The 22,481-nt window shown below is 42.1% G+C and overlaps 1 protein-coding gene across 4 annotated transcripts in view; it reads right to left on the bottom strand.

The window, feature by feature from the left end:
* Positions 1–22,248, bottom strand: part of SLC37A1 (solute carrier family 37 member 1) — a 35,043-nt gene extending 12,795 nt beyond the window's left edge. Inside the window, exons 1-11 of one of the 4 annotated variants that reach the window (XM_058831493.1) lie at positions 22,073–22,248; positions 20,991–21,085; positions 17,561–17,835; positions 15,802–15,883; positions 14,837–14,957; positions 12,927–13,005; positions 12,033–12,168; positions 10,462–10,538; positions 8,599–8,765; positions 7,582–7,619; positions 3,009–3,092 (exon numbers count right to left, since the gene is read on the bottom strand). In XM_058831493.1, coding sequence (XP_058687476.1) covers positions 3,009–3,092; positions 7,582–7,619; positions 8,599–8,765; positions 10,462–10,538; positions 12,033–12,168; positions 12,927–13,005; positions 14,837–14,957; positions 15,802–15,883; positions 17,561–17,616 — 840 coding nt within the window. In that variant the 5' untranslated portion in view covers positions 17,617–17,835; positions 20,991–21,085; positions 22,073–22,248. The remainder of the gene's footprint in view (positions 1–3,008; positions 3,093–7,581; positions 7,620–8,598; positions 8,766–10,461; positions 10,539–12,032; positions 12,169–12,926; positions 13,006–14,836; positions 14,958–15,801; positions 15,884–17,560; positions 17,836–20,990; positions 21,086–22,072) is intronic. The other 3 variants (XM_058831485.1, XM_058831511.1, XM_058831502.1) reach the window with 3 other exon arrangements.
* Positions 22,249–22,481: the final 233 nt, after the last annotated feature.

Genomic DNA, 22,481 nt, shown 5'->3' with positions numbered 1-22,481 from the left:
AATAGAATTGGAAATGTACATCTTACAGCTGTACACAGGAAAAAAAAAAAAAATAATCAGGTATAAATAGCCCTCAGTACTTCTTTTCCAACTTGGAAAAAGGATGGGATGTAGCTACCCTCACTTTCACTTGCTTGCTGGGAGGCTTTACCAAGCTGTGTACTTTTCCTAGTTATGTATTCTACACACTGTCTTCTTTCTCCTAATTCTTCAGCATCTGAACAAAGCCTCAGTGAAGAATTAAACCTCAAATATATATTTGACTGTAGGCTAGAAAGGATATAACAGCAGGCTGTTCCATTTCCAGTGCTTATTGCAAAGATGAAAACTTTAATATCTGCTAAGCTGATGGGGGAAGGAAAAAAAAGTGATGGAAAAATTCAATTCTGCTATTTTATACTCAGTGATTCTAAATAAATTCTGTTTTAAAAGAACATAATTTAGGAGAGGGCACCAGGAAACCATCTGGACACCTGAGCCCAGACACTCAGCACAGTTTTAGAAGCTGCCAGGTAGCACCCAAAATTCTAGACATGATTGTTATATGGGATGCAGGACTCAGAGGAGGCCACTGTCTGGGCTCAGGTGAAAAAGCATTACCCAGAAGACAGAAAAAACACCTAGGGACCTTTGACATGGCAGTGCAAATCTATGTCATGGCCCAGGAGTCACCCTATCATCATAAAAAATACTCATCTTCTGAATTACTGGAGCAACTTCAAAACTTCAACTATTTTAACAGCACCAGTTCAAATCATAAGCAATTAATTTTTAAAAAAAAATGAGAGGGGGGGGGAAAAGAGGGGAAAAAAGAAGGGTTTAAGCAGTGAAGCTCTCCACTGGATTCTAGATGGTGTCTGATGATGGATGCTGCACAATCAGCACAGCAAACTCAGCCAGGACTGTCTGAGACAACACTGCTCATTCTCAGACAAGCAGCTCTAAATCTCCTTTGGAAGAGCAGGTAAACATTGCTGTAGAGGTGACCAAAGTCCAAACAACTTATTTAAGCTCATGCTGAAAACTTTTGTCGATGATTTGGGGGTTTTTATGCTGCACATAGCTAAAGGATATATAAACCCAGCAGTTTGTGCTTGGCAGAGATGGCTTTGTACAGCCTGGCCAGCTTGTCTCAGAGCACAATTTGGCATATGGCACACTCTTGATCTCTGGGGAAGGATTCATTATATCACAATTTTTTCTGTCATTTTTATGAGGCCAACCTAACATAAGCAGCAATGAAGGCACAGAGGTATTCAGGTCACGCAGCCAAAAACACATTCTGCTTTCAATCACTGCAGATGCTGAGTATTTGCTTCCTTTTTACAGTAATTGCAGAGGTCAATGAAAACCCAATAAAAGCTGCCATTGCAGTGTGCTTGGAGACCATCCCATAAATGCAAAACATCTGCTGTTTGTAGAGGCTCAAAAGCTGACTGTGAAAATCAGCTCCAAATAACTGCAACACAACCCCTGCAAAAAGGGGAAGATGTTCAGCTTGGCTCTGAAAGGAAAAAGATGTTCTTCTGTCACTGGCAGAAAATCAGGAAGCCCCAAAGAGTGACAAAGAAGGGGTTTTAATGATTTTTTTTCTTTTCTTTTTAAACCTTGTTAAGACTCTGTGTTACAAACTTAGCCCAGCTGGCAGGGTGGAGAGGGAAGGGAGGGATTTTCCCAGGATTGCCAGCAATTCCCCCAGGTTCACTGTCCATGTTTCCCCTCTGTCCTGCTCCCAAGGGACACCAGACAGAGGGAGAGGGGTACATTTCCATCACCCTTTGCCTGGCAGATCCTTCACAGGGTGGCAGCAGAGGCACCAGCAGAGTGAAAAAGGGAAATATCTGTCTACTGATTCACGTGGTTTTTTAGCTTTGTCATCATGATTTAGAATCATAGATTGGCTGGAGTAGGAAAGGACTTGAAGATCATCAAATTCCAAGCCTCTTCCACTATCCCAGGCTTCTCTAAGCCCCATCCAGCCTGGCCTTGGACACTTCCAGGGATGAGACAGCCACAGCTTCTCTAGGCCGCTTGTTCCAGTGCTTCACCACCCTTTCTTCCATAAACTTAAAAGAATTTCTTCTGTAAATTCCATCTTGCCTAAAAACACCTGCTGATATTCTTACATCCCCCCCTTACCTTCCAGCTGGTTGTGAAATAACAAATGGTTTCTGGGCTAGAGACTGTTGTTGGGCAGCTCAAAACAAAAATAATAAACTCATTACAGAGGGGGTTTAAGCTTTATTGAAGCGTTTCCTTAACAAAAATTTCAAAACTTTTTTACTAGCACTGATTGTTCCACCCTGTGAATGCTCATTATTATTCTATGGGCAAAGGATAAAGAGAACAGGAAGTTTCTATTTTCCTGGAAAAGTCTGAAAGAAGTTAAAAAAAAAAAAAAGTTATCCTCTCAGGATACAATGTGCTGAGTGTACTGAATACAAACACAAAATTTCAAATGGAAATTTTCAGTTCATGTCCATCAGAAGATAAAATGTTTTTCTGCCCACAAAATGGGCAAGTCCAGAATTCATTTTCTAGTGAGAAAAAACAGCTTTTATGGTTAAGAGTTTTAAGCAAGATTTTTGTGAATAATTGCTTATATTTAGAACTCTCCATCTCCACATATAATCTTGTAAGTACAGACAGCTTTGAAAGGAAAAGGGAGAGAAGTGAGACTGCAAGGACAGGACACAATATACATAATTAAAATATTTCAAGTGGACTGTTTTTAAAGTATTTTGCAGTGCATTATTTCTGATGGAATTGTGTCAAGATCACAAAAAAAAGGAGATCAATTGAGCAAGCACAGCCATCTCATAGAGCTCAGTTTGCATTATTTATGGCAGGTAAAGCTCACTTCCCTCATCTGAATTTACATTTGTGTCTGAAGATGGAAGCAGATTTCAGCATCATAAAAAGAGGAGCAATCTTTACAAACAGAAAATGTTTCAGGTGAGCCTTAAAAAGTCTTCTATGCTATTTTACAGCAATATTTTATATTTTACCTGAGGTTTGCCATTTTCCTTAGCATTTAAGGTCGGCATCTGGATTCTGCACCGAGAGGCGCCGTTCAGGAAGGTTTTAGAACTCTAAAAAAAAAGAAAACAAACTCTGTATTTTTGCTGTTTGTTTTTTTTTTGTTTGTTTGTTTTTTGTTTGTTTTTTTAAGGATTACATTAGCATCTATCATCTCTCTGGAACAAGTTTTTGTGCTTTGTAACATAAACATAACCCCAACTGGAGCATCTTTAATTTGACGACTGTGTATTTTGAGATTTTCAAGTACTTACACAGACCTATGGCAACAGACATAAAATGCACTCACAAATTGATCTGAAAGCTTATTTCACACTGGTTTGATACAGGAGAAGCTGAATTCAGAGCACAGTCATGCCCTTTTCAACATCTCTAGCTGCTTTTTCCTCTACTGAACTTACTGACATTGCAAACTAAGTTTTTGCTCTTGAGCATATGATTCCAGCAGCAACTACACAAGTCGATTTGTTTCATGAAAACCTTGATTTTTCACTTTCCTAATCCCTTTGAGAGAAAAGTTCATCCCTTTTGCTTATATTCTACAACACTATGTTCTTTTAGCCCATAAATGCACAGTGTTCTTGTGGACAGGAGTATTGATGAGGAGCCTGAGCACCTCCAGCAAGTTCCAGAAGAAAAAAATGAGACAAAAAGCTACATTTTAGGCACCAGATGGACTTGCTTTTTATCCTTACTTATTAACAAGTACATTCCTGCATCAGCTCACACCAAACTGCTTTCACTGGAAAACACCATTCTGAGATCTTTAGACTAAAAAGATTTACCAGGGACATTCAGATTTATGAGATGAATTAAATCTACAGCTCTAAAGCAGGTCTGCAGTCAGGTATGGACAACCTATTTTTCCGTCCAAAACAAGCATTGTGTATTCCTCAGGGATGAGGTGCTGAAGTGTGTTTCTATGTGGATGCCACATAGAAAAAAACAAACAAGACAGAACAATAAAAAACCCCACAAATAATCCCCTCCTCAAGCTCATCACCACAAATAAAAATAGAATGCAAAACCTCACTGAACAATTCAGCTCAAGATCAATCACTGGGTAATTATTCCCCCTCCCCCAAAAAAACCCCAAGAGTATGTATTTCAGTATTTTTTAGACAAACTGCCCTTCATCAATCAAATCCTTCTAAGAAGAAAAAATATTTTTGAGGGTAAACCGTGGTATTTCTGCAGCTCAGTACAGAGCTGAGGCACAGGCAGTCTTGGACATGCATTCCTGAAAATAAACCAACAACACTTGAGCCCTCAGGGTCTGATAAAACAGATTTTTAAGTTTTATCTTAGAGAAAATCTGGGTCTTGTAAAGAATGTGATTTACAAGAATCAGGATTTACAAGAACTGTGATTTACAAGAACCACGGTTTTCTTCCAAGGGGAAGAAAATCCATCACCTTGAGACAAGGCATCGACATTTTTAATCAGCAGCTCAGCAGAGGAAAAATGAATGACTTTTTCATTTGAATGTCAAAAAAGTAAGATTTACTGTGGTAAGGAGAAAATGTCTAGGGAAAAGGACTAGACTGAGAGGCTGCACATTTAATACTTAGGCTTCTTCCTCCTTTTCAGGAGATAAAAATTGCAGCCTGGTAATTTTCAAATGCACAAGCACTTTGCAACAGGAGGGGAGATTTCTGGGAATGCAAAGTCAAGACAAAGGAAGTTCCTAGAGTACAAAGGCAGGTTTGTATGAACATGATATAACTATGGGGAAAAAAAAGACACAGGGAGAAAAGATGAGAGGCAATAAAACCAGTTCTAAATCACATTTCCCAAAGGGGATAAAAAAAAAAAAAAAAAGTTAAAATCTCCTCTTTGACTTTCATAAAGGAAGTGCAGCAACTCTGAATAAAGCCCACTGACTTCTCACTTGCATTTGTCATAGGTAGAGCCCTTCAGAAAGTCAAGATTAAGCCTCCAATGCCAGCATTTGAAAGCACTTTATTGTCCTCAGCATTTATTTGGAAACAAATTTCAGATGGGTAAATCAGAGCCAAGATGAATTCAGGCAAATGAAGCACAGCCCAGGAAACCAGAGAATAAAGAGAAAGAACCACACGCTCAAGGCTCTGTGCCTGACTCTCCATCTGTGGTTTTGGACAACTCAGTGAAATCAGATTACTCACCACTACAAACTCTGTGGAAATACTGGGCTCACGACCATGCTGCAAATAAACAGTAGACCAAATTCATCCAAGACAGTGACATCACACAGAGAGGACCCTGATCTTTGAATCTTAATATAAACTCTTAAGTCCTTCCCTCGTGCTGAGCATTTATTTTAGTGGTGCTTAAATTTAACTGGCCTCATTCTTCCACAAAGAGATTTAGTTTTTAGCACCAGCCAGCAGAACTGCCTGCACCTACCCAGGATATCTGGCCAAAATTACCTGCCACAGCCTTATGAGGAGAGCCAGTGTGTATTTTTAATGCCTCAAAAGGATTTCTAACTATTTGCAAAGGCAAATAGTTGTTCAGGTTGTTACCTGAATGACTGAATGAAAAAAGAGGACAGCAAAATTTTACAGCTGTTAAATTCTATCCCTTGTACAACACAGATAAAGTATTTTTTCTCTATTTTACTACACGAACACCCCTCCAATTAGCACTCACTTTTCTTTACAGTCAGAAACTGTCACCATTACATCTACATCCAGACATCTTGAACTCTTAATTAATTTCTAAGGCCACCTCTCTGTGCTGTACAGAAGCCCCTTCCACAAGGGTTTCAAATCCTTGCAGACCACTCAGGACTGAAGTATTTGAGCTGTTCCAATGAAATAAAGCTCCCCAGGACAAGGCAAATCTCAGTCTGAGAAGGGCCATGGGCAAGTGAGGAAGCCCTGTTATAAACTCCTCTCAGATTTCCAGCTGTGAAATGGGAATAGGGGAGGAAGAAGTGATGCCTTTTGCTCTGCAGAGCGAGGTTTCCAGGGAAACAGAAGGTCAAATGCATCTCACACAGTGAGGGGGAGCCTGGAGCAGTGACCCTGCTGCTGTACCAGTGAAGAATGAGTCAAATGCCCCTCCTTTTCTGCAACTGGGGGAAACAGCTCCTAAAATACTAAATTTTGGTTAAAAATATCATGGTAAATAGATATTCTGTGTCAGAATTTTCCACACTGAGACATATGAGCAACATACTGTGCAGAGTGCTTTAGTTATGCTTTCCAGTTAAAATGTATTTGAAACAAATAAATATTTATTTCCATGAGGCTTAACTGGACATTCTGTAAAAATGATGCTTTGAACTACATGAAAGCTAAGGAAAATGGGACTCTTAACAGCAGGCAATGAGAGTCACTTAAAATACTCTCACACTTTACCGAAGTTACTTCTAATAAGTGAAAGAGAAAGAGAAATAAATGAAAAATAGAGTGTAGTGTGAGCCCAGCTTGTCTCACAGGAATAAACTAAGAATAAGAGTTCCACAGACCATCAAAAGCATTCAGAAGCTTTATGAGAAGTGCTTCATATGAAGATAAAAAAAAAAACATTAACTGGTAAAGAAGAGAGAACACAGACTAGAAAAGTTGCCTTCAGGCCCTATTCAAGAACATTTAACATGTATAACTACACTGATCTGAAAATAATAGGTGGTAAAAAAAGAGCAATCAACCCTTACAATCTACTTGTGAGACTGGCAAAGAAAATGCACATGAATTCACATGTACAGACAATTTCCATGTGGGATTCTCTTGGGACTTTCACTGACATCCCTGATTTGTCCTCAGACATGGGAAACCTCATCCCTGCTCTATCAATCCCCTCTACTATTCCAAAAAAACACTTGGAAATGTGATAGATGTGATTGCCCAAGGGTTCCTTGGAGCCTGGGGCAAGAACTGCTCCAGATTCTGGCTGCAGAAGAGAAACACAGAGCAGAGTCTCAGGGAACATGAAACAAGATCAACCTGTGAGCACAACCTTGAATAAAAGTGGGCCAGGAATGATATTTTGTTTTGAGAAGCTAAACACAGCCAGTCTTCCTAATGCTCTCTCTGTTGCCTTTCCTTGCTTTTTACTTTTCTCCAATTCCATTTGGATTGCCTTCCTCTTCTTGGGTTCACAGCTTCATGACACAGTAAAGGAATCACCTCACACAGTAACTCGGGATTTCCTAAGAAATCTTTCCAACCTCTAAAACAAAATTTTCTAAAATACTTAATTCTGAGCACATAAAACACCCCACAAAGATGCTCAGGAAGATGGAAGAAAATAAAACACAAGAAAAAGAAAAAAAAAAGGAGATGAACAGTTTTTACTTGGTTTACTGTAAGATCAACTGCTCCAAAACTTCAGTTCAAACAAATTAATTCACCTCTTGATTCATCTCCTTTGAGAGAAAATAAGCTCCTGGTTTACCAGTGAAGCACAGAAGACGAATCACTGCCTCAAGCACAGGATCAGTTACAACAGCTTGGCACAAAGGGCCACACAGACAATTTGATTCACAGAACCATCTTAATAAATGTGTCTATTAGGAGGCGAAACATCAAAAAAGAAAATGCATTTACTTACACTGGATGGTGTGCAGGAGCAACTGACATCTTTAGGATCTGAAATAAAACACCACACATAGCTGATAGTGAAAACAAGCCTAAGAAGGATCTCTTACAACACTTTCAAGCAGTGTAACTTACTGACAATAAACTGACAGGACAGATAAAAAGTGCTAATCCGGCAGTCCAGCTAGTTACAGAATTCTAGTTATACCTGCTAAAATTCACTACCTGAGGCAGGACAGTTACAGTAAAACAAGCATTCATATCTCTAAGTCTTCAGAGGGACAGGATGGGGAATTCCTCTTTAATTTCTAATTTAAAGTGTCAAAACCTGCTCCATCAGCTGCCCCCTGTAACTCATGGCACAGAGGATAGGTGGTGTGGGTTGAATGTGCACTGCAGCCAGGTGGGACCTTCTGCAAAGATCCACTTAAACCATTTATCAACACAGGGAGATAAGGACAGGAGAGGGGGCTGAATTCTCAAGTGTCACTCTGTCAGGGGAGCTGGGGAGGGGTCTGGGGCACAAACCAGATGAGGAACAGATGAGGGGGCTCAGCCTGGAGCAAAGGAGGCTCAGGGGGCCCTTGTGGCTCTGCACAAGTCCCTGGCAGGAGGGGACAGCCGGGGGGGTCGGGCTCTGCTGCCAGGGAACAGGGACAGGAGGAGAGCTCAGGCCTCAGGCTGGGCCAGGGGAGGCTCAGGGTGGACAGCAGCAGGAATTTGCCCATGGAAAGGGAGCTCAGGCCTTGGCAGGGGCTGCCCAGGGAGCTTTGCAGTGCCCATCCCTGGAGGTGTCACCTGGAGGTGGCACTCAGGGCTCTGGGCTGGGACAAGGTGGGCACTGGTCAAAGTTGGACTTGATGACCGTGGAGGGCTTTTCCAACCTCAATGACTCTAATTCTGACTGGGTAAGCTCTGTGAAGGCACACAGGCTCTTCTCCATCAAGTGTTCTGGGAAGAAGTTCTCCAAGTACAGGCACAGCTTGAGAAGTATGAACCCTCTGTGGCTGTGTCCCACTGAAGCACTCACGTTCAATGAGGAACAGGAAACAAACAACCCCCATGACAGCCACGATGACCCCAGGCACCACAAAGGAGAGACCCCAGCACGTGGACACCCAGTAAGCAGCAATCAAGGATCCCAAGATATTCCCCACTGAAGTGTGTGAATTCCAGACTCCCATGATCAAACCTCTCCTGCATTAAAAAAAACAACAAAACACACAAACCCACAAACATTCATTATCAGCATTAATATCTTGAGAAAAGCATATAAAAATGGCTGTACATCTGTGGTGTCAGTGAAATTTATGGTTCTTCAACTGGTCATTTATTTATGCCACAATCTCCATCTGGCAATTTCAAAGCACCTAAATACTAATAAAACTGCTGTAAACACTCTGTGCATGACTGAATTTATCCTGCACTTACTGACATTTAAAAACACCACTAGGGCTTGCATATTTCTAAATAGTTTCTTTGATTAAAACAAATATGTTGATGTTGTGTAGCATGTCGGATGCCTTTAAGGAACAAAAATCTTCCTGCAAACACACTACATTGATAATCTGGTGCTTGCAGGACATGTCAGACTTGTCATGCAGAAGAAAACAAACTATATAGGGTATGTGGAGCAAATTCAGTATTTTCTGATCCCATTCTGGACTTGCTGGGCTCTGGTAGAAGTTGACAGCTTCACAAGCTTGGATAAGACACACATCAGCTCCATCTGAGCTAAGATAAAGCTTAAAAAAATCCCACTGAAGTCAAGACAGCAGGAATTTTTTTTTCCCTTTTAAGTCATGGGAAACCTGCCTTGCCCTCAGCAGGATTTTACCTGGAGCAGCCTAACTTGAACAAACCCAAATCTTTTCCACAGCCTGAAGACAAGATCTAAGAGATCTGTTCATGCTTCATGGAATTATAGCAGAATGAAAACAAGGACCAGGTCACTGACATTTAAACCAGAGCCCTACTCACCAGCCCAATGTGTAGCATCCTATAAGTAAAGGATGTTGCTTTTGCACAAAGCAAAGCCTGAATAAATGTATTTATTTTGCACAGACTCCTCAGTCTCATTCAATATTATATGACAGTTACCATTCTCTGCATTTCCTAATGGAAAATTAGTTTGAGGGTACATATTTTTAACTATTCCGTGGTTTATATAAAAATCAAATACTGAATTTCAGGACATTCTTCTCTGGAACTGATTAACAATAATGCTTTACAAATACAAAGGATGGTCCCACAGTAGCATCATTATATGCTACATGCATCAACCATTATCAGAGCCAGTGGGTTTAGCAAGCAGCTCTTGCAAAATGCATAGAAAATTACTGTATGGTGTGACAACACAAACATCATGAGTGATCTCCACAGGGTTAAGATAGACCCATGCAGATGATCTAAAGAAGGTGATAAAAGAAAGGTTAAACCAGATGCCATGTGTATTTTGTCTTCTAAATTAAATTTTCAAGTTTATAAAAAAGACATTACACAAAGGCATTTTTTGCAGTTACGCCCTGACAACTGTTTTGAAACACAAATGAAAACACAGGAAATTTCACATTAAAATGGCATAATAACAGCCTTTACTAAGAGCAGTTTTAGACTGTTTATATTTGCAAGAATTATTCTAACACAATTCTGAAATAATTCATTTGAAAAAGATACCACAGAACGCTGTTTTGACAGGAGGGAGACAGTTTCAAACCCATATGTAAAATAAGCACCATAAAGGAAGCTCCTTTCAAAATTCTAACTGCTTAGTTTCAGCTCAAAAAACCAAAACAAACCAAACCCACAGAAGCCTAAGAAATATATTGAAACAGATAATATCACAGCATGTATTGATCTGTATTTCCAAACCTCTGGATTATGTATCATTTACCTTCCTTTTCCAAACCAGTTGCCAATGCATGTAACGACACTTGGCCAGCCAGTGGTTTGCACCAACCCATTAGCTATCTGAAAGTAGGCAAAAAAATAATAAATGAACATTTCCTGTCATAAAACAGGTTCCTACACAAATTCCTAGTGAGTGCTGCATTGGGAAAAGAAGTCTACACAAATGCTTTTGAATTTAGAAATTTAGTGAGGGGTTTTGAAAGCATTTTTTTCCCCCTTAAGAACAAACAAGTTAAAGTTTCTCAGATTCTTCCCTCTACTTAAATCTCTATAATTAGTTTATGATTTAAATCACAGAATACTGTAATTCAGTCATGTGTTTATCAAAAATCACACTGCTCTGAGCTGAACTGAGAAGTGAATTCCCCACACTCAAGCAGCAGCAGCATAACACTTATCTCAACTTGAGCATATGGCAAAGTATGTTTGCAATCAAATAAAGCAGAAAAAAAGATAACTTTAGGGGAGACTGGATAACTTTAAAATGCTTAGCAGACATCTGTAAATAAACTGAGAGGAGGAATGTAATTTAATATATTCAGGGTGAAGTAAGAACTATTTCAGCCTCCACATTGCACAGAACTTTAACTCATCTCAACTCCTCAAAAGCTCCCTGTCTACAATTGCACCACAACACAAATATCACAACACTCACGTGTACAAAGAGCATTTGAACATGCAACAAAAAACAACCTCACTCTACCCAACAAAAAACAACAGGGATGGTGGTGTGACATCACCCTTGGAGCTACAGGGCTCAATGACCACATCCCACAGGGGAGAGACAGTCAGCTCAGCCCTAAAGGAGGCATTTCCAGACCTGGAAAACACCTGATCCCAGAGGGCTGGGGCAGTGACAGATTCATTGGTGACAAGGTGACAGAAGTGCTGGCCCCAGGTTAGTGTCTCTGCATGCCACCCTGCTCACTGCCATGCACACATGCCAGAGGTGAGTGATACTGCAACAACACAGAAAGCAGCAGTGCAAGGTGCAGACCTGTCCAAAATGGCCCCACTCACAACCCTGCCCTGGTCCTGACCTAAATTCCATTTCAGGCCAATGGTAAAAATTATTTTGACACCTGATCTGAGCTCTGAAAAATCTCCCACAGTGAATCTCGTTACATAAGCTGCCTGTTCCCAGCCACACCAGTGTGGGAGACTGCTCATCATTAGCAGTGTAAATGGAATTTTCCTGCAGAGAAAGCCAGGATGTGTCACTCAGGTCTTGGCAGACTGACAGAAGTAAACACTCTTGTTTTAAAACTCACCTGCATTTAAGCTTGCAAGGATCTGACTGCTGATTTGACACAGAGTGAAACACATTAATTTGCTTTCAAAGATTTCTTCCAGTAAAAAAAAAACAACACCATTTTTCAAAAATAAAGCCTGAGGGTATCCACTCTATCACTTCTGCCTGTCATCAACAAGATGACATCATTTACACCCTCCCACCCAACCTCTCATCACTGTGTGCAAGTGAAAAACCCCCAGTATTACCCCAAACAGCACCATGAGAGGAACCCTGAGTATCTAAATTAACACTGTGCCTACCTGGGCCATTATGTAAAACCACAGATTATGCACATTATAGAAATAACCCAATCCAAACATTGCAGTGAAGAGTCCACTGGCGAGCATCCCCCCTGTCAGATAGTACCGGATGGGCAGCCGCTCTCCGATGAGGCCGCTTGGAACAGGGCAGGGAAGAAAGAGAAAAGCCATAATTAAAAATGAGATCACACCCCAAAAGCCTTCACAAATGAAGAATATTTTGTGTTGTTTAATTCTGGTTGAGGAGGAACTCTATTGGTAACTGCTGGTTGCCTTCATAGCAGCAAAAGAACAATTTTTAGCCCTTGACAGGGGAAAAATAAAAACCAACAAAACATTTCAAGTTCATTAATTGCTACGTTCTGACATCTGCACAACCATCTTTCAGGGAGATACACATCTGGAGCACATGTGAAGTCATTTACTTACACAGTCATTTTCCAAATTATGTGTCTCCAGCCATTTGAAGTGACACTTGTCTCCCTTGCTAACAATTCTGGCTTCAGTCAATAAAAAGAAGCATCTCCAAGCAGCAGCTAAGACTGCCCACTTTTAGATGGGTTTGGTTTTATTTTTAGGAGGTGTCTGATCCCATTCTTTGACTAAAGAAAGCAAACAATTTTAACCCAATCAGTGCAATTTGGAGACTGATTTGATTTACATTCTAGATGAAAAAAAGACAGGCTAGACTTCAATCCGGAAAATATTCCTGCACAAGGCAGTCAAGATTGGTGCAGGTAAAAAGCTTTTTATGTGGGGCTCAGAATCATGTTGGTTTTTTTCCTCTCAGCAATCAATTTCTCACTCTCCATCAGAAACTCTGCAGTAGGAAAGCTCAATATCACAGAAGTCACACAGCCTCATAAATAAACAGTAAAGAGAGTGGGGTTTTACCTTAAATACATTCCAACTGCATAAGCACACAAAAATGAGTAATCCAGTGCTCCCAGTAGCTGTTTGTAGTTGCTCTTATCTAAGAATAATTTTCAAAACAAATTACCACTTTAAATGTACTAATTACTTCACAATCATTTTTACATATAACAAGAAAAATGTCAGTGAATGTGCACTGACATTCAACTTTCAGTAGGCACATTTAGACTTCAACAAACATTTTGCCAATGTTTTATTTAACAAAAAAAACCACCCTTCTGCCTCTAACATATTAGGAAAATACTGACAGGCTCATCCTAAACTCTACCTTACTTAAAACAACACTTTGGAAGAGAAGAAACATCAGTTATTAGCAAGGTGCCCTTTTCTTACAAGGCCTTAGGCAAAAGAAAATCCAAAATCCAATTTAACAGACTTGATTAAAAGTGGTAAGATGAGCTGCAAAAGCATGAGGTCTTTACAGTCAAAATGGCTGAAAAAACATAAATTCATCATCATAGAGGCTTTTAAACAATCAGCTTAATGTTTTTTGGTTTTTTTTTTAATGGGTAAAGCCTTTTGAATTTCTTTTTCCAAATATTCACAAAGCACAGAGAAGTTCTGCTTATAAAACCCCCACAGTTCTGCCCTGTGGAGTAAACAACCACAATCACACCTAAATGGGAACTGCAGACAGGATGGAGGGAGCAAAGGGGCTCCATCCTGGTGGAAACACCAAGTCAACCCCCAAGGGACCTGAGCTCAGCTAGACAGTTTTTGTATTTATTTGCAATAAATTGCCACAATTGCTATTGGCTTTGAGCATGAAGTCACAGATATTAACAAATTCCTTCCTTCAGTGTCACTCCCAGCTTTGCCAGAAAAACAGCTGAAAGAACAAGTCTAGAGCACCATTCCAGAGGGGCAGCTTGGCAATAATGTCCATGGAAAAAGGAGGACATTTGGGCTGAAAGTCTCCATTAAAAAAGTCAATCAATATTTCAGACAAACAAACTCAATCCCCCTTTGGTCAAGGGACAAGAAACACTCCCCAGGTTTAAGTGCATCCCACCTGGGGGACTGTATTTTTTCAGGAGACCCTGCAACATGAGTTAATACATTGGATTTTGTCCACAGAAACCCCAGAGCTCAGATCTTTAATTATCTTTGAAGAGAGCAGGACTTTTTTTTAATTGCTAATTAAAGACTAATTAGAATGTATGGCTACACAGACTGGGGTGGACTGGCACATTGACAGAATGGACTAAATCTATTTCACTGATGCTTCTGGTGGCAATAAAATTGTCAAGGAATTATTCAAAGTCTCATTTAAAGTGAAATACGATTAAATTAAAATTTAATTGTTCAGCAGGCAAATATTTTTTTTCTACTCAAGTGAAAGGGCATGTTCATAAACTACCCAGTGATTTGTCAAGTCTCTCCTGCAATAAAGTCTCCCCTTTTTCTTCATTAAAATGGAGAGAAAAATATTCCTTCAGGCAGATAAGGACTCTGCAAAGTTCCAATTTAGATAAGCACAAAGTAATTTCACTTAAAAGATTGCCTGAATTAAACAAGCAGAAAATTATAATGATTGATTTTATTCTTCACCCCTTTTTCCTAAAGAGACATGATAAAGACAAACTCCATTTTTTGACTGAAAACCGATCCACTAAAACCATCTCTTAGTTATGGCAAGTAAAATAGTATCACTTGTTTAAGTGACTTTAAGTAGTAAAAAAATCATCAGGTAAGTCACAATTCACTTTCTGTGAAGGAATCAGTGAGGACATGGAAAACAAAACACCCCTTCCATGCACATCTCTCACATGTGAAGAAATAGCTAGAAGCAAATAATTTAATTATGAATATCAGCTCATTATTATGAAAGAAAAATCCAAACCCGAAAAAAAACCAAAACCAAGCCTTACCAAATGGCTCCCATCCACACTGAGAGGCATTGAGTGGCTTTCTGACATGCTGGATTTGGGCAGCATATTCTTTGTAGGAATCAAGTTCAACTTGACTTGCACACTGCTTATGCAGCTCTCCCTGAAACAGAAAGGACATTTGAAAATGGAAAATTCACTTGCAAATTGGGGACTGATAACTCTCCTACAGCAAGAAATTTAACAATTCTAGATTATTTCTAGGTTACACCTGTGTCAAACCTACCCAAATCAGTAAAACTGCTGGCCCTTATTAATTGTTTGGTATTTTGCTGGGTGAGGCCACCATCACATGAAAGAGTAATGACACGGTTAGAAAAAAAACATCCAACAGTGAACTGGTGTTTCTGACAGTGAAAATGCTGGAAATTCTGCAGTAACATCAAGTACTTTGCCCACTGTTACTCATCAGTTTTATACAATGCAGCATTGGGGGATTTGGTTTGTGTCTGGCAAGTTATAAAAACAGAAGATTGAAGTAACAATAGTTGCTAATTCTATCAGAATTAGAGAACATGTGTCATCACCTTCAGTGGGAACAGTCACAAGGATACAGACAGTGATGACTACGATGCTCAACAGTACTGGGAACACTCTTGTAAATGCCAGTGGAATGCTCAACTCATCACTTATGAGCAACTTTTCTCAACCATAAGAATGTAAACCTCTCAAATATCTCTAATTAGATAAATTCACATTAATTAAGTGCAGGCACAGCTGTTTCCAGCCCAAAAGCCAGACTTAGATGCAATATTCTAGGTGTGGTCTCTACTAAAGTTTATCAAGCAAATATCACTGTGTGCCAGCTTCACCAGTCTTTCATCTTGAAGGCATTTCAAGTTAAAGTTTAACCCTGACTTTCACAACAGGAAATACTGAGAAAGACAGCGACGTCCGTGTCTGGCAGGAGCAGGAGGATGTTTAAACAAGGACACCACCTCTCTTACCTTCACTATACTGATAGGTTTCCTTGATAGATGGAAGCTGGCATACAGCAGGAAAGTGAGAGAGAAAATAAAAGCTCTATACCTATGATAGAAAAAAAAAAAAAAATAAAAAAATAAAATTGCAAATAGTTTTATTTAGGTTTTCTTTTAGCACCAAGCTACACAAAACCATTACACAAGTCATTGATAATACTGGAATAGTAGAAGACTTTTTTTATGTGTTCTCCAGCATCCTGAAGAACCACCCTCCCAGTTCTGCTGCTTCCCATCTGCTCTGATGTGGCCTTGGGAGGGAGCCTGGTGGCCAATGGGAACAGGCAGGAGAACGTGGCAGTGCCCTGAGCCCACAGAGCTGACTTGCCTGGTGTGCAACCCTCCTTTGGGGGCTATTAAATATCTGCTCAAAATTATTAAATATCAGCTCAACACACTGATAGGTGATTCCACTCCTCCCTGTCTCGTTGGGTTTTGTGGCAATGCTAGGACGTAAGTGATGGCTCTCTTAATTGTCAGTTTGGGTAATTCCTTCTTTTCTTACTGCTTTGAGGATTCTACATTACTTCTGCCTTTCTCTAACAATGGAAATCAGACATTTCCAGAGATGGACAATGGGACTGACACTGGAGCACATGAAGAGAATTGAGCAGCTTTGGGATTGGGAAGGAATTCTCCTTTGTGCCTCACTGGGATCCTTGGGTCTTGCTCTACAGTTCAGCTGAATTAAAAGAGCATCTTAATTTCACTGTCACTGCAAGTATTAAACAAAGACAACAATTTGATCTACTCTATTCCTCATCTGTAGTTTCAGTTGTTTAAGGATAACATTTTGTGCATTTCTGCTTTTAAAAGCACCCAAAGTGTGTCTACTGCCTTGATCCTAAAATTAACATCTGTAAGTATAAGTACGTATGAATATACAAATATCTGATGTCACACTGCCTACTACAGTCCTTGACTTTTAATTAACCCTTTTCAGTAATTTTTTGCCTTATCAACTTTTACATAACCAGGGTTTTCTTTTATAATTCTGGCATATTCACAGGAAAAAAGAGTCATCCCACAAGCAGATTTATTCACCCTCATGGCTGAAAACATCCTCACAAGGGACAAAACTGAAATTATTTTGTTCCTGCTGCTCAGCTACTGGAAATATCATAAAATGGCTCAGATGAAAAGTGCTTGGCCTTCAATTTGTTATTTTTTTGTTATTCACAAACAATTGACTCAGTATTCTATCTCAGGAACCACATGAACTGATGCCATAAAACTTCCAGGATTAGTTTTCCTAAAGGAAGGAGGATTCAATTTTTGTTTGGTTTTGCTGGGAGGCTTTGTTGGTTTTTGTTTTCTTTTTTTTAATACTGCAGTAGCAAGAACTACAACTGTAATTGTACAAGTCTGTATCATACATCAAATTACTGGGGAGAAAATACACTTCTGGCTAAGAAAAGAAAGTTAATCTTGAGCATTGCTCCCACCTAGGATCTTGAAAATGCAATTTAGTCTTTCAAATACATACCTTGCACAGAAAAGGACAAAAGGCTTTATTCTCTAGCAGATTTGGCTAGTAAGGGTTTGTCTGGGTTTCCCAGCAAAGTATCTCACTTTTTAAATGCCAGCAATATTTATTAATTATACAACTGACTATACGTTCTTCCTTTATGTATTAAGCAATGAAAAAGCAAAAATTCTGAGCAAGGCAACAGATACAAACTCACACTGCTCACAGCAAGGATCACACCAGCACTTCAAGACTTACCACTGATCTCGTGAGAATGAAGTGATGAAACGAATCCCAGGAGGAAGCTGAGCCATCTACACTACAGCTGCTACCAGATTTCAGGTGACACAATTACGGATGTGTGACAGCGTTCTTTGTTCTTCTGGAAGTGTGACAAAGATCCCCCAAAGCCTCTGGATTCCACAAGTGTGGAATATCTGCTGCTGGGCTGATCTCCTTGCAGGTTTGTTTTTTTTTTTTCCTTCTACCTTCAGTCACAACGTGGCAAATTCTCCACTCTGTTTACTGCTGTTCTTCAAATAAGAGAAACTGGTAAGTAAATAATCTGGTCAAGTTATTGGATATTTTCTCATCATAACATTTGAATCAGCAATTATCCATTTCAGAGGCAAGTAACTAACATCATTAAACTTCACATCAGAAATGCAGTGGAGAATTTTAAGCCTATATAAATTGCAGCCTTCTCAGATTTTTATAATTTATAATTTATTTTGAGAGCTCAGCACGGTACAAAGCAGTGGAGACACAAAGGAAAGCCGCACTCAGAACTTGATCCAAAGCCAGCTTACGTCAAAACACTCCGCTTTTGTCCCAGAATGACTACAAATAGGCAACTCCCCAGCTCACAAAGATCTGTTTGAGCATATCAGAAGCATTCATGAGCTTGCAATTTGCTCAAAAATGGTTGTAGTGTTTCCAGCCTGGAATGAGAGACTCCTCCAGCTTGAGAGTGGGTGCTGCTAAACAATGTTGCTGGCAAGGCTTGACCAGCACTCCCTCTTCCACCCCATTTCCCTGTCCCAGTATCAGCACAAAGCTTCACATAGTCAGAAAGCCTTGGAAAAGGAAAAAGCAAGTTTTTTCCCCACTTGAGCTCGCTACACCAGCACAAGGAAGAAGGCAGGATCACATGTGTCCTCAGTATACAGGGCAGAGCGAGACAGTGGTGGTTTGGTTGAAACTTTCACCAAATTCCTCCTGTTTGTTCCTACATGGGCTGAAACCCCTTGTCAATAAAACCCCCACACTTTATTCCAGGCACTGCAACAGGAACTGGCTGCACTGTTACCTGGCAGCTGCCGAGTCAGGTGGCAAAAGCAGCTGTAGGCAAAAGGTGTGACTGCAACCCACGTGCCCAAACCCAGCCATGCCAGCAGGATGCCTGGGGACACTCCAGGGTCTGCAAGGACCCCACAACCTTTAATGTCAGCACAAGCCACTGCCACACTCCTGATGGGAAGCTGGCAGGATTCAGGATGAGCTATCCTGGTAAACAACAGAAAGTGAGCCAAAGCAAGAAAGCACCCACAGCTGGTGTTCACCTGAGAATTTTAGGGACTGCCACAGGGCAGGCAAAGGTTGAGACTCTCCCCTCTCGTCTTCACTGCCTCTACTACAGAAATCAAAGCTGCTCGTCCTCAGCCAGGTGACAACAAACAGGATCTGCTGTGTCCAAGCTGGCAAAACTTGAAAGTTTCATAACCTTCACAGGCTTTCTCCCCAGGAATAGAGGAACACTACCCCCTCTTTATGTAACTGAGTATCCCACCAAAACATCAAGGCTCTGTGCCTTTATGCTAACACATTTTTGTCATACTTCTATTTTTCCTACAGTGTCCTGGTTCAGCTTGACACCTCCCTACCCTAAAAGTGAATTGACTTGCTAATCTCGTTTGACATGTTCCACCCCCTCCCTGGCCCTGAATCAGATTGTGCAATTAATCAAACCCCATAATCACTCCCGCCCAACGCAAGTTTCCTATCTCCTCTCAGAGGTTGCAGAGGTTAGAGAAAGTGCAACCCTACCTCCTCCTCTCCTTTCTCAACTCCAGAAAAAGATCCCTGCCTCCCTTGTGTCAGACCTTGTAGCTCCACAGCCATGGTTCAGGTGCCTGATCCATCAGAAATCCTGCTCTGAAATATAGCTGATCCAATAGAGAATATTAACTAATTCCGTGGCCACAAAACTGCCATGTAGGATGAATCCAGGGCAGCAGGAGCATAAAGAAAAGGACTAAAAACTGGGATTGCCCCTTACAGCCACAGCTGGCTAGTTAGGCCAGATTTCAAAATTTCAATTTCAAAACAACTATTTCTCCTCAGTAATCTGTGTTTGGCTGAAATGAGCTGCAGATAGCTCCAGGTGGGAGAAAAAAGGTAAGAAGAAAAAGAGGTTGGCACAAGTAGCTCACAGCAGGAGTGAATTTTTCCTCCAGCAGTAACAGATTCATTTCAGGGTGATCCCAAACTCCACTTCTCCTCTCTCACAGTCCTCTCACCAAACGACCAAAATTATTTCTCCAATCACAACAAATGAGGTGACAAAAAATACCTAGTGGGGAAAAAAGCCTGAGAAGCCAGCAAACACCTGAGGTCAAACACTTCCTTTAATGGGTCTCTTAAAATATAATAGGACAGGGCAATTATCATTATAGCAAAGCAATTGTTTAGCAGGTTACTATTTAACAGCTCTATTACAAGCAGGAAAAGACTTCAGACATCTTACAAAAGGTTTCAGTGCTCAGTGGTCACGCCAGGTTGCTCATCTGTGCACCTGCTGCACAAATCATACTCACACCAGCTCCCAGCAGTGTATCCTTAGGATAAATCCCATCACAAGGATCCAAATCATTTCCCAGCAAAGACAACTGCACTACCAGCAGCACAGAGAGAACTGCAGCCTAACTCTGTTTGATAGGGGATGATTTCATTTTCAGACAGAAACACCTGAGTTCTCATTTACTTGTCAACAACTTGTTTCTGTCTCCACGTATCTCTTAAGTTCCTCTGACATTCACGTGCATTTAAATAAACATAAAAAATATCCTTCGAATGATGCCTTAAGTTTTAGCTTTCATATTTTCCAGATTCTGGACTGCATTGGTATGTAACTCTGAACTTCATATAAAGTGTCAGCAGGTTCTCTTCACAGCTTAGTCAGACAAAACAATTCTTTCCCAGCCCAAGAACGTGTTGTCCATCCTGGGTGTAGCCCCAGCCAGGATCTTGTACTGCCCAAAGTGTTTACTTTGAAGGCCTTTTTAATAAATACCTCCTTTATTCCTTTAACACTATCTAGCCTCCTGTTCTATGTATCCTCTCAAGGCATCACACATAAGCAAAGAAATTTGTGGCAATAAAACTTGTGATAACAGGTTTTAAAGATCACCTTTATATTGTAGATTAAACCAGATTTCAAAATCCAAGTTATACTTCAGAAATTACACTAATAGGCTACAACACATAACCAGTAGTTTACCAATATAGTTTTTTATATTTCAGTTTCACTTACGAAGCCCAAGGGACAATGTCCCATTCAATCACTCAAACTTGTTTTATGCTCTTTCATTTTCAGCAGCTATTTTTGCCGGTTGTGAAACCAACCCTTCACTTCCTCCTTGCAATGTACAAAGCAACATCCCCGTACTTACTTTGAAACCGTATTTACCTTTCCAACTTGGTATTGCTCCTTCGCTGCAGTGGCTGAAGCATACCTTCCTCCCTATTTCAGGAAAACAATCCCCGGTCAGAGGCTTTTTCCCCCTGCAAACACAGCAAACCCTGGCTCAGCTGTGCTGGAGAGGCAGAGGGAAGGTCCTGTCCGGCCCCAGCGCAGCTCCCCCGGGGCTCAGATGAGTTCTGTGTCTGCCGACACCGGGTACCCAAACCCTCCCCGGGGCTGAGATGAGTTCTGTGTCTGCCGACACCGGGTACCCAAACCCTCCCCGGGGCTGAGATGAGTTCCGTGTCTGCCGACACCGGGTAACCAAACCCTCCCCGGGGCTGAGATGAGTTCTGTGTCTGCCGACACCGGGTACCCAAACCCTCCCCGGGGCTGAGATGAGTTCTGTGTCTGCCGACACCGGGTACCCAAACCCTCCCCTGGGCGTCCTTAAGGGCTCCAAACGCCTTCGCACACACGCGGATCTAATGCATACTGTGCTTAATGCCCGGCAGCTCTGCACCTGAGCCAGAACCTGCCAAATCCGTCACTCCGGCGCCTTAAATAGCCGTGTTCCTTCTATTTAATACACAGGGGGAAAAGGGTTCACCGTGGTTTATCCACAGAGGGGCACAGCTCCTGTGAGCTGTGCCCGGGGACCCGCAGGACCGACCAGAGCTGCTCCGGCCATCCCAAAGGTCAAGGGCAGCGGGAGCCGAGCCAGGCAGGCACCGCCTTCCCCCGGGACCCAAAGGCAGGGCAGGGCCGGGTTCTGTCTGGGGTCCCACCGGCAGCCCCGGGCCGCCAACCTGCGGTGCCACCTCCGAAACCGCGGAGCGCCTCCCAAGCGAGCCTCCCTGTCCAGCAGGATGGGGGGCTCCGGGCAGCGCCCGCCCGTGGGAAAATAAAAGGGAGGAGACAAAAGGCGGCGGTGACCGGCAGGGTGCCGAACACCCGACCCCGCTGCCGCCGCTCCCCGGCCCGGCCCGGCCCGGCCCCGCTCCCAGCGGCCCCGCGGCCCAGGAGCCGCCCCCGCTCCGCCCCCGGCGCGGCTCGGCAGGTGCGCGGCCCCCGCCCGCACAGCCTACCCTGGGCTGCTGCCCCCGCCGCCGCTGCTGCTCCCGGCGCCGCTGCTGCCTCCTTCTTCCTTCTCCTCTCCCTGCCAGCGAGCCGAGCCGAGCCGAGCGGCCGGGCCGGATCGCCGCCCGCCGCCCGAGCTGCGCGGCGGGACCCGGCGGCCTCGGCCCCTCCCCGCCGCGGAGGAGGAGCCTGCGGAGGGAACACTTGGCTTTGGGAAGGGCAGTGCCGGCAGGTCAGGGAGGTGGTTCTGCTCCTCTGCTTAGACCAGCTGAGGCTCCTCAGGGGTGCTGTGTCCAGGTCTGGGCACAAGAGAGATGTGGAGCTCCTGTGGCGGGTCTAGCGGAGGCTGCGAAGGGGAAGGGACTGGAGCAGCTCTCTGACCAGGAAAGGCTGTGGGAGCTGGGGCTTTCCAGCCTC

Source organism: Poecile atricapillus, chromosome 1 (genome assembly GCF_030490865.1).
Source record: "Poecile atricapillus isolate bPoeAtr1 chromosome 1, bPoeAtr1.hap1, whole genome shotgun sequence".
Classification (NCBI taxonomy): domain Eukaryota; kingdom Metazoa; phylum Chordata; class Aves; order Passeriformes; family Paridae; genus Poecile; species Poecile atricapillus.
Note: the sequence above shows the minus strand (reverse complement) of the source record. Positions and strands in the feature narration are given on the sequence as shown.